The 15992-nt window shown below is 41.5% G+C and overlaps 3 protein-coding genes across 3 annotated transcripts; 2 read left to right on the top strand and 1 right to left on the bottom strand.

The window, feature by feature from the left end:
- Positions 1-8561: 8561 nt before the first annotated feature.
- On the bottom strand, positions 8562-9167 carry MELLADRAFT_73591 (uncharacterized protein; the record flags this gene model as incomplete). Its single annotated transcript, XM_007418159.1, has 1 exon — positions 8562-9167. The coding sequence occupies one exon, from the start codon at positions 9147-9149 to the stop codon at positions 8973-8975; it is 177 nt and encodes a 58-aa protein (XP_007418221.1).
- Positions 9168-13629: 4462 nt separating this feature from the next.
- MELLADRAFT_124516 (uncharacterized protein) lies at positions 13630-13836 on the top strand (the record flags this gene model as incomplete). Its single annotated transcript, XM_007418188.1, has 1 exon — positions 13630-13836. One exon carries the CDS (start codon positions 13630-13632, stop codon positions 13834-13836), a length of 207 nt encoding a protein of 68 aa, XP_007418250.1.
- A 1665-nt stretch (positions 13837-15501) lies between these two features.
- MELLADRAFT_124517 (uncharacterized protein) lies at positions 15502-15735 on the top strand (the record flags this gene model as incomplete). The annotated part of the gene is made up of 1 exon (XM_007418189.1): positions 15502-15735. The coding sequence occupies one exon, from the start codon at positions 15502-15504 to the stop codon at positions 15733-15735; it is 234 nt and encodes a 77-aa protein (XP_007418251.1).
- Positions 15736-15992: the final 257 nt, after the last annotated feature.

Consider the following 15992-nt stretch of genomic DNA (forward strand, 5'->3'; position numbering starts at 1 on the left):
GCATCAGTCCTCACTTAGCAATCTATCTATCTAGTTAGACTGAAGACCCTCCCAAACTTAACTAAGTCCCAACCTGGACCTAATCACCAACTCCAGGACACCCTCCAGGCTTTCTTGCTTCTCACTCTTGAGTCCCATTCCTAACAGCCTAGGTGGTGCCTGGGTAAGTTTTGATAGAAGTGTTGTAGCCATAGATTTGTGAAAGGTGGAAAAGTGTTGTTTGTGTGGCTTGCAGTTGTGCAAATTGCTTTTGGTTTTTGAATTGGGTAGGCTTTGGATGTATCAAGAACACCTCTCACTGGTCTAATTCTAGTGATTGTTGTTGCAAAGCAAAGCAAACAACCAGTTTTTGTAGCTGGCTTTGATTTAGCAATTGATGAAGAGCATTCCTCAGCATTCCTAAAGAATCAAATCACAACTCAATGGACTCAGAAACTGGTTGGTTGGTTTTTTGCCCAACCCTTATTCTCAAAATGCCTGATGGCAAAAAGACAGGAAGAAATACAATCATAGAAGTCTAGAAGGCAAGAAGGAGAACAGCCAAAGGGGTGCATCAGTAGCTAAAGGCTATTCTGTACTACACTCCCCCCTGCCAAACCAAATTTTGTTCTTGAGCTGCCCTTTCTATGCCCTAGCCAAACAATCCTTGCAAACCAAATCCTGGACACTGATAGTCAAAGACAGACATCAAAAACATCCTCAAACACCAACCAAGCTCTCATATCATAAACCAAAAACCACCAAATCAAATATCCAAGGACTGAACCAAATGCTCCATAGACACCAAAGCCGGCAATACCCCCCAAGACCCCCATACCAGTACCTAAATTGGATGTTTCAGTAATTGTCTGCTGACATTGGTTGAGATGATTGGTTTGGTTTGACTGTTAGGTTGAAGAAGACAATGATGACAAGAGTAGAAAGGATGATGAGATGGGATTAGGGAGAAGGTACTTACAATTTAGTGATATGAAAAAGTTTAATGAAGTTCTGTAGATAAAGTGGATTGGTAAGTAAGAAACATGGATGTATCAACTTACGAAAACTTAGTACAAAATCAAGGAAATTTGAATGGTTTGGGCAAATTCCAAGGCTGAAAGCCTAGGGTGATAATATTGCTTCATAAAGAGAAGTTACCCTATGGGGTGGCTGGCAGATGCATAAAAAATTATGAAAAAATCTTGATAAAAGCTTGTCTTGAACATAATAAATAACTTGTTTTGAACATAGTAAATACATTTTTGATAATGAAACAACAATTATTAAAACTCACAGAGACTATACCCTTCAAAGAAAGTTACTGTTACGAGTCCGTCTGTGAAAGGTCTAACACATACATATCACAGATTGAACACTATATTGTATACACACCACTAGCTAGATGTTGTTCCTTTTCCTTCATACAACAATCTCATAAAAGGACTAGACAGTATCAGGATTCCTCACTCCAGTCCCAAAGACCCAACCCTGAGCCTTAACATATTGTCGTATCTCTATCGACGGACTGAGGACATAAATTGCAAGAATCGAAAAGAAGAACGAACGTTTAGAAGAAAGAAAAACAAGATTAGAATCAGAACTAAGATTAGAATTAGAAAGAAATTCAAGATTTAGACTGCATATCATTGCCGCAAGATCCCCCCGCAACCTTATTTGCTTACTTAATTGAACACCTGCATCACATTGCCCACATTTAGATCACCCAGTCACGGGGAAGACGATTCCGAACCCGAAACGCCCACTCTGTTTGTAGACGCCGACGAATTTACCGGAACACTCATCATCACTGAACCATCTAGCCGCGTTAACCCCGATCTGATGGAAGAATTACAACGTCAACTGACTGAACTCACAAATTCGGTCCAGGAAGAACGTCGACTACGCCTTGAGGCTGAAGTTTAAATGTTGAATGCCGAGGCCAGGCTCGCTGCAATTGAGGCAACCCAGACCACTGACGCAGCCAACCAGGCACCTCAAACCCAACCCTGGGCCAGCAACGCAGGTGTTGCGTGTTGCGCTGCGCCTGCATTGCGGTTTTTCTGACCGCAGCGCAACATAGAATCAAATTCTAGGTTGCGGCCTGACCCGCAGCGCAACATCATTTGTCAAATCGATGGATTTTTTGGGCCGCAACAACATTTGTTGCGTTGCTGCCCAAAAAAAATCACAGTTCGGCGTTTTTTTGGCGCTGTTGCGCCTGTTGCATTGCGCGACGGTCAAGGCGCCGCGCAACCTGACCTCACCTTTTGTTGTTGCGGTACTTACCGCAGCGCAGCATGTAATGCAGGTTTGTGCTGCGTGTTGCGGAGCAACGCACCAAAAAACACTCGTGTTGCGGTGCGTTGCGTTGCTGGCACAGGGTTGTCAAACCCCTGCTCAGACCTCCGAACCTGCTTTCGAGACTGCCGCGCAACCTGCGATGCCCGCTGCTACCCCTAGAGGACCAAAGGTCTCTGTCCCGGATAAATTTAATGGGACTAGGGGCGGGCCGGCTGAAGTTTTTGCCAGCCAGATTCAGCTTTATATGCTAGCCCACCCTTATTTGTTTACCAACGACCGTAGCAAAGTCGTGTTTGCTCTTTCCTACTTAACCGGTGCCGCAAGCAGCTGGGCCCAGCCCCTCACCCTTGAACTTTTTGACGCCAACACGAGCCACACTGTCACCTTCAATCGCTTCGTGACCAACTTTAAAGCAATGTACTTCGACTCCGAAAAGAAGTCAAAGGCAGAGCGAGCCATCAGAACGCTTACGCAGAAGACGTCAGTAGCAGCCTATACTCACGAGTTTAACATTCACGCGTCAGCCACGGGTTGGGAAACCTCTACACTTGTCAGTCAATACGAACAAGGATTGAAAAGAGAAATCCGGGTGGCTATGGCTATGATGCAAGAAGAGTTCAGTAGCATTGAACAGATTGCAAACATGGCTATTAAGATTGACAGCAAGATACACGGTGTAGCCAACTCGTCCACGGTCACATTTCACACACCCGACCCTAATGCTATGGACGTATCTTCAGGTTTTGTTTGGTTGTCAGAAGAGGAGAAGGCCAGGCGCATGAGATCCGGTTTATGCTTTAAATGTAATCAACAGGGTCATCGGGCGAATGAATGCTCTAGTAGAAGAACTGATAAAGGAAAGGATAGAGGAGGTTATAAAGCCCGTATCGCGGAATTAGAATTTAAACTAAGTGCGTTAGGAAGTAAAAGCGATGGAGATGTGATTACTACAACTAGTTGTGCTGAATCGTCAAAAAATGGCAGTGCTCAGGCCTGAGCGATGTGCCTATCCTGAGCAATTGTGGGGTAATAGCTGAAATTGAACTTGGTGCAAGTAGAATCTTAACGTGCAATGCAAACGATCCACGTGTTTTCCTCCAATGTTCATTATCAACATCCCATTACCCACGCGCCACATCAACCAATCCCTTATTTCCTAACTTTCTTATCGACTCAGGTGCCACGCACGACGTGCTGAGTGCGACTTTTGCCCAAAAGACTGGTCTTATCAACCACACAGTGTGTGCAACGCGAGTCGTGACAGGATTCGACGGTTCAAGAAGCCACACCTCTTTTGAAACCAACCTATTTCTGGACCATGACACCGAACCGACCCATTTTATCATCACGCGTATCAAAGACTCATATGACGGAATTCTCGGCATTCCATGGATCAAGAAGAACCACCGACGCATAAATTGGCAGACAGGTACAGTCAGCTCGTATCACCACAACATTGCAACTGCATCTGCAGTTTCGTCAACTCCGCAACCACCCTCGCAAGCCCAAGGTCTGGAGCCCAGGAGGGACGCTAGGAACTTTGACGAGGGGGCCGCTGTCACAATTGATATGCATCAGCCCCCACAATGTGAGTACGATATGACCATTCCCCAGATGTTCACCAAAACAGCTAGCAAGCTTTATACTCCCCGAAATTCACAGATCCCAACGACCCCTCAAACGCTACCGACAACAACTACCCTCAACAACCCCATTCATGTTATCAAAAACCTTCAACAGTCCAACCCACAGATTGATGAGACTCAGGAGCACGCTGCAGCTGATTCATCAGCTTCGTCTACGCCACACACAACCCCGTTTGGTCACAAAGTTGAGCCCACGAGGGACGCTAGGCACAGTGACGAGGGGATGTGTACCATTTCTGATACATTAGCATCCCCGCAGTGTGAGTCCGCCCCAGCCCATAATCCCTTCTGTTGAAGCAGCTGGCAAGCCAGTATCTCCTCCTATATCACAGATTGACCGTATTCGAACATCGAACATCGTGAATTGTCCAAATGACCCAAGTGGCCCTTCAAGTTTGTCCTATGCAGCTGTTGCGACAGCTTTGTCCAATCCGAAAAAATCCCTTGTCGAGCCAGGATTGGAGCCGCAAGGGCACGCTAGGAAATGTGACGAGGGGGACGCTATCAAAATTGATGTGCATCAGCCCCCGCAATGTGAGTTCAATCACGGTTTAATCCCCCATGCCATAGAAACAGCTGGCCAGCCCTTACATTTCCAAAACAGGCCCCTTATCATCGATACGGCTAAAACCTTGTGGTCGACTTTGGCCAGAATAGCTGCGGATGAGAAGGCAAAAATACCTGCCAAGACCGTCGAGGAAATGGTACCGACGTATTACCATCGTCACCTCCATCTCTTTCAGAAGTCAAAGGCCCAATGCCTACCTCCTAGACGCAAGTATGATTTCCGTGTGGATTTGGTGCCAGGTGCACAACCTCAAGCCGGTAGGATCATTCCCCTATCACCGGCAGAGGAGACGGTCCTAGACGAAATGATCAAGACAGGTTTAGACAACGGCACCATCAGGAGGACAACATCCCCATGGGCCGCGCCAGTGCTTTTCACCGGAAAAAAAGACGGCAATCTACGCCCATGTTTCGACTACCAAAGACTGAATGCTTTGACGGTGAAGAACCGATATCCACTGCCTCTGATGATGGACCTAGTTGATAGCCTGCTAGATGCGGATCGGTTCACCAAACTAGATATGCGCAATGCATATGGTAACCTACGCGTCGAGGAAGAATCCGAAGACATACTGGCATTGATCTGCAAACAAGGACAGTTCGCGCCCTTAACGATGCCGTTTGGACCTACAGGAGCCCCTGGGTACTTTCAGTTTTTCATTCAAGACATCATGGTAGGACGAATAGGCAAGGACACTGCTGCGTATCTCGATGATACGATGATCTATACGAAGAAGGGAGTTCACCACGAAAGCGCGGTTGACAGCATGTTGGACATATTCGACAAACATCAGCTTTGGCTCAAACCCGAAAAATGCTAGTTCTCAAAATCTGAAGTTGAATACCTTGGCCTCTTAATTTCAAAGAACAAAGTCAAGATGGACCCCGCAAAAGTGAAAGCGGTGAAGGATTGGCCAGCTCCTAAGAACACAAACAAACTCCAACGGTTCATTGGCTTTGCTAACTTTTACAGGAGGTTTATAGACCAATTCTCTAAGACAACACAACCACTTCATGACTTGACAAAGCTCAACAAACCTTATGTTTGGAATAGCGCCTACGAAACCTCTTTCGAAAAACTCAAGACTGCATTCACGTCAGCACCCATTCTAAAAATCGCGGATCCCTACAGGCCCTTCATACTAGAATGCGATTGCTCTGATTTCGCGCTAGGCGCTATACTTTCACAGAGATTGGATGACGATGGCGAAATTCACCCAGTGGCTTATCTATCACGGTCACTGGTACAGGCAGAAAGAAATTACGAAATCTTTGACAAAGAGCTATTGGCAATTGCAGCATCTTTCAAGGAATGGCGCCACTACCTTGAGGGCAACCCAAACCGACTCGAAGTGATAGTGTACACGGATCACCGAAATTTGGAAACCTTCATGACTACCAAACAACTCACTCGCCGACAAGCAAGATGGGCAGAAACACTTGGCTGCTTCGACTTCGTTATTAAATTTTGACCAGGACGGAAATCTGATAAACCCGATGCACTATCTTGGAGGCCTGATCTTAAGCCTTCAGAGGCTGAAAGACTAACATTTGGACACCTACTGAAACCCGAAAACATTGGACCTGATACATTTACCACCGATTCAGCTAACATTGACTCATTCTTCTTAGACGAATCAATTGACTTAGAAGATGCCGAGAAGTGGTTCGAAATTGACGTGATGGGATGCTCAGACATCGAAGCCGAGTCAGAGGAGACCGACGGAGTGCTGAGTGACATCAAGATTTTAGAATTGATACGAGAAGCCAACCCAACAGACAAACGAATTACAACGCTCATGGAATCAGTCACAAATCCCATATCTGCCAATATGAAGAAACTCACACGGATGTACGAAGTGAAGGATGGAATCTTATACAGACACGGCAAAGTAGAAGTACCAAATGATGACAACGTCAAGTTCAACATATTACAAAGCCGACACGATACACTCCTAGCAGGACACCCAGGACGGAATAAAACGCTCAGTCTCACAAAACGGTGTTTTACCTGGCCTTCACAGAAAGCTTACGTCAACCGGTACGTAGATGGATGCGATTCCTGTTTACGAATCAAATCTTCGACGCAGAAACCATCTGGAACCTTACAACCACTACCAATACCGGCTGGGCCTTGGACCGACATATCATATGACTTGATCACAAAACTGCCAACCTCCAACGGATACGATAGTATACTCACCGTGGTGGATCAACTTACTAAAATGGCTCATTTTATCCCCTGTAAAGAAACCATGAAGGCAGAAGAATTAGCGGATTTGATGATCAACAACGTGTGGAAGTTACACGGTACACCAAAGAGTATAGTATTGGATAGAGGCAGCATCTTCGTATCCAAAATCACTCAACAATTGGATAGGAGATTGGGTATTAAACTACATCCTTCAACAGCGTACCACCCTCGAACTGATGGTCAATCGGAGATAGTGAATAAAGCAATTGAAGCTTACTTACGACATTTTGTTGACTACAGACAGGAAAATTGGGAAGCACTGCTTCCAACGGCAGAATTCGCGTACAACAACCGGGACCACAAGTCAATAGGAGTATCGCCTTTTAAGGCCAACTACGGATTCAATCCAATGTTTAACCTAATTCCGTCGTCAGAACAATGCATCCCTTTAGTAGAAGAACGACTAAAACTGATTCAGGACGTTCAAAAAGAACTGACAGTTTGTTTAGAATTAGCACAGGAATCAATGAAGCACCAATTCGACAAGCATGTACGACAAAACCCAAAATGGAAAGAGGGAGATGAAGTTTGGTTAGATTCGAAAAATATTACGACCACAAGACCAAGCCCCAAATTAGGACATCGATGGCTTGGTCCTTTCAATATCAGTAAAGTAATCTCAAGCACTGCTTACGCGCTAACCTTTCCACTCTCTATGAAGGGGATACATAATACTTTTCACGTTTCACTTTTACGCAAGCACAATCCAGATACAATTGAACAACGGGTACAGGACAAGAGACCAGCAATTGAAATTGAAGGTGAAGATGAATGGGAAGTCTCAGCAATATTGGATTGTAGAGTAAGAAGAAACAGGAAGGAGTATTTAGTGAATTGGACAGGATTTAATTCAAGCCATGACTCGTGGGAACCAGAATCAAACCTCAAGAATTGTAAAGATTTATTAAAAGAATTCAAGAAGCGATTTCCTAACACTGAAAAGAAGAAAAAGGCACGGAGAAGAATGTGAGAGGGCTAAGCTTTTTCCCAAGTGGTTTTTTAACGCTGCCCGGGGGGGAGATTGCAGAGCTTGCAAAAGGGAGCTTGGGCATTAAAGGCGGGATAATGTTACGAGTCCGTCTGTGAAAGGTCTAACACATACATATCACAGATTGAACACTATATTGTATACACACCACTAGCTAGATGTTGTTCCTTTTCCTTCATACGACAATCTCATAATAGGACTAGACAGTATCAGGATTCCTCACTCCAGTCCCAAAGACCCAACCCTGAGCCTTAACAGTTACTTAAACATTGATGACATCATAGCTGTGGTAATATTAATAATGAAAAAAGTTCAACCTGTGTCAGTATTTTACACATGTACAAAAGCCCAACATCTATCCTCATTCCCATTTTTATAATAACACATTAGCAACTCCTAGTAAAAGGGGTCAAAAGATTCAGAACTTGGAATTTTGTTTGAGTTTGATTTGGTTGTTAAGTTAGAAGTTGTTATGTACTCATACTCACACACACTAGAGTAGTCTCAAAGTATGGCACTGGTGGGTGTGGACATGAATCTCAGTTTAAACTGATTTGATTGATTACTAAATTTAAACACAGCCTACTATTTACATAGCAAATACCAATCCATCCCATCATCCATCTCTCCTCTCAAAGCCAATTGACTTAGTGCTAATTCAAACTGTTCACTTGATCAACTAAATCGAAAGCTGATCTGGTATGAACTGTAAAAGCATCATCAAAACACTACATTATCAAAAACTACATTTTAATCAACCCTGAACCAAGAATGATGTGTAAATCTTCAAACTCTGGATCATCATCTTTGATCCTCTTGTATACATATCACAGGTCCCTTTAACCTTGACAATAAAGAACTTGACAGTTTGAAAACAAACTCAAAAAAACAAATCTTCAACAAAGTTTTGATAACCTTCTGAATCTACTAAAAATAATGAAAAAAATCAAAAAGCAATCAAAAAATAATCAAGACCTAAGGTAGGTAGTAGTAAGAACTTCTTTAACAAAACATATTTTACACAAATTCAAAAAAAATCAACAATTCATAACAATCATCCTCCAAATCATACACCACTCACTCCAAAATCATAATACACTACACTTCAATTCAAACCTTACCAATTCAAACTCTGTGATGTAATTCAACAGCAAAACCAATCAACCTGAAAAAATCACATAATCAAATGCATAAAAAACCCATATGGTGATCAAAACAAAACATTCTGTTTGAAGTTTCAAACACCATGATACCTTTTCCAACTAGCTTCACGAGCTTTTTCTCTCCAATCACTTTGAGCACCATTACTAGATTGTTGTTGTTCATTTAAACTTTCGACTCCCACAATCAATGATTTACTACCTAATCCAGCTTGATTGATGCCTATTGTTTTGGCTTCTATGATTCTTCCCATTTTGCTTTGATCTCTTTCTCCTCCCATTTTGGATAATAAGATGGCTCCTTTGGATTCAGCGTTGAACGGGTCGATCTTTTCTTCTGGTTTAGGTGGGTTGGGATCAGATTGCTGTGAAGCTCGTTCATTACGCGACGGTCCTCGAGCTGGGTTCGTTTGTCTACGTAATTTGGCTCGGTCTATATACTTTGCTGGAACAGGTCGACTTTCTAAATCAGTTTCGATCAAAAGCTTGTCTTCTGTTTGGGTTTCAAGATTGGCTCGAGTAGCTTTCTGGGCCGGTCGATCATATGGTCCCCCACAGAATTGACTTCGTAGTCTTGACATCTCTGTCTTTCGTTTCTTTTCTCGGTTCGCTTTGGCATCTTGTGGTGTCATTGCATAATCTTCTTCTTCATCTTTGGTTTTCAAAGTGGTGGTGGTGCTCATTCGAGAATCGGTGCTGGGATCGGTACTGAGTCTTAATCGATTACTTTCATCTGATAAAAGTGCACATGATTCACACGATGATGGAAACTTTGGATGTAGATGAACTTCGAATGAAACGATGGGAGTGGTCGGTGAAGAGATGGAAATTTGACTTCGAAAATGGATCAAGAGAGGATGATGAGCAAGATATCTCGAATGGAAACTCTGAATCAAATTCAAAAGATCACTTACTCAAGGTGAGATAATCTAAAAGGTTTGCTAGCTTGTTTCGTTTCAGACAATCTGATCGGTTTCAACTTATCATCATGAATTGCAAAAGAAAGAAAAGTTCCAAGTGTACTTCCATTATCTACAATATACCAACCTTGACCTTCTTCTTCCTCTGGTATTGTATTTGAAAATAATGTAAGATGAGTTTTAGATACTTCCATCTCTTTAATTCTTAAACTTGAATCGAATCTTCGATCTCTACCTATAGTGATGGGACTTTGAGTTTCATTTAAAATTAAAATCGTTTTGAATTCTAAGATAGATTTGGTTCGATGTGGTTTGATAACTCTTAAACGTAATGATGGGACTTTTATCGGTTCTGAGGTTTCTGTTTTAGATTGGTTAATTTCATTCGAGCTAGCTTGTACTTCTCCATCTTCTCCATCTGATACGTCTTCATATTGTACTCTTACACGTGAATGGCTATGTGTTTCTGATTCTAAAGAAGTTGATTCAACTGGATTTCCTTCTTCGTCTACATACTTCCAACCTCCAATTTCACGATCGTCCGGTCTTGCCCATATACGTTGATGGCCTGATATATTTAGAAAATTCCATCAAGATTTCGTATTGAAAAGTTGTAGGTTTTAATAGGTAATGTCGATTTGATGAAGACAAGAGAAAAAAAAGATAGGGAGTTTCGTAAGTTTGACTGAAGCTTGCGTAAAGAAGAATAAGTTATATGTTAAAAAAAGGGAAAAGAGGCCGAGCTGTTCCAATAAAGACCACTTGATGGATCTAAAACCCAAAGAGATTCATTGGTTGGTTTCGATTCTTGTTGGGTTTTGGTTTCGTTGTAAGAAGACATTTTGATCGATGAATGTTGGTTGTTGAATTGTTGATCAAGTTGAGATTGTTGTGAGTCACACTGCGGCAATCAACTCGTTTGAAACCGGATTGAGCTTAATTTCGGTGTCCGGGTTTGAAATTTCCTCAAATCGTGAATTGTGTTCACAACTCGTTTGCATTATGTTTGCCGATTCCCCTCGGGCTGTACTCTGTACTCGGCTGGCCCCGTGGATGTACAGTCACATCATACAGCAACATCCCCTTTCACCATTCCTCACCTTCATCCTCATTCTTCAGGCCTCAATCAACCGAAAAAAAGCAGTTCAGCGGGAACATCAAGAGCGGTGAGATATGTAGTCCAACGGTTGGAATCACAGGTTTTGCAAGTGCCCTGTATGTTAGGGTACTCGAGGGAAATCGGCAAACATAATGCAAACGAGTTGTGAACAAGATTCACAATTCGAGGAAATTTCAAACCCGGACACCGAAATTCCTCTCAATCGGGTTTCAAACAAGTTGATTCCCGCAGTGTCAGAAGCGTCAGGCTGAGACAAGACTTGAGAAAACAAAGTGTACTTGGCTACCCGAGCACCGATGCGGATCAGTGAGGCTCGAGTACTCTATTTTACACATCGGGGCGATCTTTCACAGGCTCGACAGATGAGCAAGTTGGTCATATGACCACTGAATTCATAGAGTCAGTCAATATTATAACCACCTAAACTATCAGTTGCGTTGGGTCTGGGGTTTACCAGATCCTCTTCAAAACATAGCTTTGGGCAATTGTTTGAGCTTACAATTGATGTCATTCAATTCACATTGTTGATTTGCATCATTCCATTCAACTCAGTCTAAGCTATGGTAGTTTTATTTGTAGCTTGAGATTCGAAATGGGTTTGGTATAATTGGATTTCTTTGATATGATTAGCCATCTGATGGAAAATCATTAGAAAATCAAATTCAAGAGGATTGAGAAATTAGTCTGTAAGTTATTCATCATGTTACATTTTCTGTGATGAGGTTTGGAAAATCTCAATGCAATTGATTGAGTGAAAATTTGTTTGGTTTAAATCATTGATTTGATCAGTTTTTCAGAACTTGCTGAAATTGAATATCTTACCAAATGAGGTGTTGTCTTTGGATTTTAACAAATTCAGGATGAAAATTGCTTTCTTTGAGATCAAGACATGGATTTTGGTACTCAAAGACTCTGATATTTTGAAAACAAAGAGGAGATATGTTGAAATAATCAAATGGTGATATGGAAAGAGAGAAAAAGAAGATCATGTTATAGAAATTGAATGTTGTGTAGTGTTGTCCATTGGTTGGCATGATGCCTAAAAGCGCATTCCTGTGTAGTTTTCTTTTCAACATCATGATGTCACCTATTGTATTGAGGATTCCTTTTATAAGAGCAACTCTTTCTCTCACTTGTTGTTCTTTCCTCATCAAACTTAACAATAGTGTTTCTCACAATCTCTTATTCCAGATTGTGACTTCTCATTTGATCATACACCAGTCTCCTCATAAGACTGAAGTCTGATCTAATTCTTAATCAACTCCAATACTGTAATCTCTTTATAAAGACCCTTCAGGATAATGTGGTGGCTTGCCACCAAGGACTTAAACCAATCCTCCTGGTAATTGAATAGATCATGGCCCAGGCACATCATCATTTGTCCGGAATGCTACAAACAAGGTGGGTCAGCCATTGCAAATTTTCTTGTCAGATCTTGCAAAAATAATCAGAATCATTAGCTTAGCTGTGTAATAATTCCAGCACGCATGTATACATTTTGTACTCAACTGAAATTCTGTCACAATTCCATCACAGGATTTTGATTTGTTTGGTGAACAAAATTCTGGACAGAACAAATCAACACGATTTTTAGATGTGGATGCTTCAAAACACATCATAGCTTTTGAAACATGATAAAGGAGTTTTTTTGGTTATCATGTCATTGAATTATTCTTTCATGGTGAGTGTTTCAACTTGTATTCCTGAGGGGTACATGACCCTACCCTTGAGGTTGACACACATCAACCAGCACATCTACATAATTATTTGATGACAGCCCCCTTACACAAATGGAGAGTGCATGATGCCTCATGCACAATGGGGATGGTCACACACAGTCACAGGTAAGGTTGATGATTGCATAAAGTTTGTGTACATGTTATCAAGAACTGATATACTCTGTCTATCATGATAAAAATTTCCTGTTCTCTGATTGCATCCAAAACCTGATAATCTTGATCACAGACAAGTCGGCATAAGTGTTTGATTGTTGTAGCAGTGGTGCTGGCTTTCCTCTATGCATTTCACTGACCATGGGATGTTTGATGTGCAGCAAAGGAGACTCCAAAGACCAATCAATTTAAGCAATCTGAGTGGAAATCAAAAAACATGTGGCAAAGAATCAATGGGCATACTTGTTACACAACAATCAGCTTCTTCATGATAAGAAACTTGATCTGTGCATACCAAAATGTGAAGCAAGAAAAGACTAGAAGTGTCAAAGACATTCATCAGAGAAGCCTGAAACCAGCTTATCCACAATACAAGGCTTGAGGTCATATGTTGAAAGCCAAAATGATACAACTCTGCAGAAAGTGATTCAATGAGCAGGAAGAGTCTAACAGTCCGCAACTCAGGTGGTCTTCAACAAGTATAAAAGGTCAACTGATTGGCTAATGATTTGTTCCCAATCCAATCATCCTACTGAATTCTTTGCCTAACCTGTACACTTTCCCGGGTATGTTTCCCTACAATCTTCATCAGCCAATTGTAGAATTTTTTTGAAAATATGAACCAAGCTCATACTTTATGGTACCTTACTTTACCCTTTTGATTGGCCTAGAGACAATTGATTTTTTCCAGAACCCAATCAAATTCTGTGGCTTTAGCATCCCAGTGAGTCTTGAAACATCCAACCAAATCACCTTCACAGTTTTTCGCATCTAAAACTGGGTCACCCAATTAGACATCATCATGAAGCTCAGCATTGGCACAGCAATCTTTGTGGCATTTGCATCAAATCATGTTTTTGGTTTAATGACTCCCACCATGAAGAGCAAAAAAATCATATTGGCTGATGGGGCTTTGGTCAAACCCATTGATGACTCAGCTGAAAAGTTTTCTTGTTTAAAATGTTGCCTTTCTGCAATCATTGGGGAAAGATGTGGCAAGCATTCTTGAAGTTGTACCACAACATGGGTGGTGTGATATCACATGTAAAACAGATTCATTATCATTGTGGAATCAGTGATCAAATCATTTTTCAGAGCAATACTTTTGTGATCCATTAATTGGGAGGCAGGAGATACATGAATTTTGTTTGGTGAGTTGTGAAGGGCCATTTTACCCTATCCCCACCTTGTGCACATACTTGCTCTAATCCATAACAAAATCATGCAATGTATACAATGATTTTCACTATCCACTAAATAATGTTGCCATTCTCCCATCCATGAAGTTGTGAATGAATACGGTAAGAGGTGTGAAACCATCTGAATTTGGTTTTTCTCGTTATCCTGCTTTTGATTTTGATGTGAATGTGAACAGCAGATATGCAAGCTTCATCACATTTAATCCTGCACACAAATTTACCAGTGCCATTGTTATATATCTCTTGTGAGGCACAAGAAGTTCAATCAGTCAAATCCCATATCAATGTTCTGTGAGTCAAGCCTTGAACCTGTTCAGAGATGTGGATAGTTTTTCATGAATATCAGCTGCATAACAGTCACTTATTTGATTTCTGGATCTATTAATCAATGGGGGTTTGGATGGAAACCAAAGAATAGAATAAAAAAATATGAAAAACACATTTTTTGCCTTGAAACTACCAAATCAACTACTGATGCTGTGATTTTATTTTCTTGATCAGTCCTATGAATTGGTCACCACACTGGTACGTGTACATAATTTTTTGATTACAGCCCCCTACACAAACATAGAGTGCATGGAGCATCATGCACAGTGCGGATGGTCATGCACAGTTGCAGGTAAGGTTGATGATTGCATATAGGTTGTGTACATATTAAACTGATATACTCTGTCTATCATTATGTCAATTTGTTGTTCTATTCTTGCATCCAAAACCTGATCATCTTGATCACAGACAAGTCAACCAATCCATGTACATAAGTGTTTGATTGTTGTAGCAGCGGTGATGGCTTTCCTCTATGCATTCCACTGACCATGAGACTTTTGAGGTGCAGCACCGGAAACTCCAAAGACCAATCAATATAAGCAATCTCAATGGAATGCAAAAACATGTGGCAAAGAATCAACGGGCATACTTGTTGCACAACAATCAGCTTCTGCACAATTAGAAACTTAATCTGTACATCTCAAAATGTGAAACAAGCGGAGACTAGAAGTGTCAAGGACATGTATTAAACAAGCCTGAAAGCAGCTTTCCCACCATGCAAGGCATGAGTTCACATGTTGAAATCCAACATGATACAACTCTGCAGAGAGTGATGCAATGATCAGGAAGAGTCTAACGTTCAGCGACTCAGGCAGTCTTCAACATGTATAAAAGGTCAACTGATTGGCTAATGATTTGTTCCCAATCCAATCATCCTACTGAATTATTTTTCTAACCTACACACTCACCTGGGTATGTTTCCCTACAATTTTCATCTGCCAATTGTAGAATCTCTTTCACGACATGAACCAAGCTCATACTTTATGGTACCTTACTTTACCCTTTTGATTGGCCTAGATATCACTGCTTTCTGCAAGAAACCAATCAAATTCTGTGGCTGCAGCATCACAGTAAGTCTTGAAACATTCAACAAAATCACCTTCACAATTTTCCGTATTGAAGACTTGGTCACCCAGGTAGACATCATCATGAATCTCAGCATTGGCACAGCAATCTTTGTGGCATTTGTATCAAATCATGTTTTTGGCTTGATGACTCACAGCATGAAGAGCAAAAAAATCATATTGGCTGAAGGGGATTTGGTCAAACCTGTTGACACCTTGGCTGAAAAGTATTATTGTGTAGAGTGTGGCTTGGGCGTAGACATTGTTGGGGAAACATGTGAGGGTAGTGACTCTCTAAAGGGAGGCTACACTCACTAAATGGCAGTATTGGGACTAGGTATTTGGTGAAGTATAATAATATTATTATATTTCAGAGTATAACTAGTTACAAGAGTAGAGGAAGAAAAGATAGAGAGATGATATGGGTAGGAGGAGAGTAGTAGAAGGGGAAACAACTAAGAGTCTGCTAGGACAAATCCTGGCAGACTACAGTTAGTTGACTCTTAAAGAAGAGATTTGATTTACAATTAATTAAGGGATGAGAACAGGATCCCAATGTTCTCCAATATCCTTCT

The sequence above is a fragment of the Melampsora larici-populina genome, assembly GCF_000204055.1.
Source record: "Melampsora larici-populina 98AG31 unplaced genomic scaffold MELLAscaffold_86, whole genome shotgun sequence".
In the NCBI taxonomy this organism is placed as follows: Eukaryota; Fungi; Basidiomycota; class Pucciniomycetes; order Pucciniales; family Melampsoraceae; genus Melampsora; species Melampsora laricis-populina.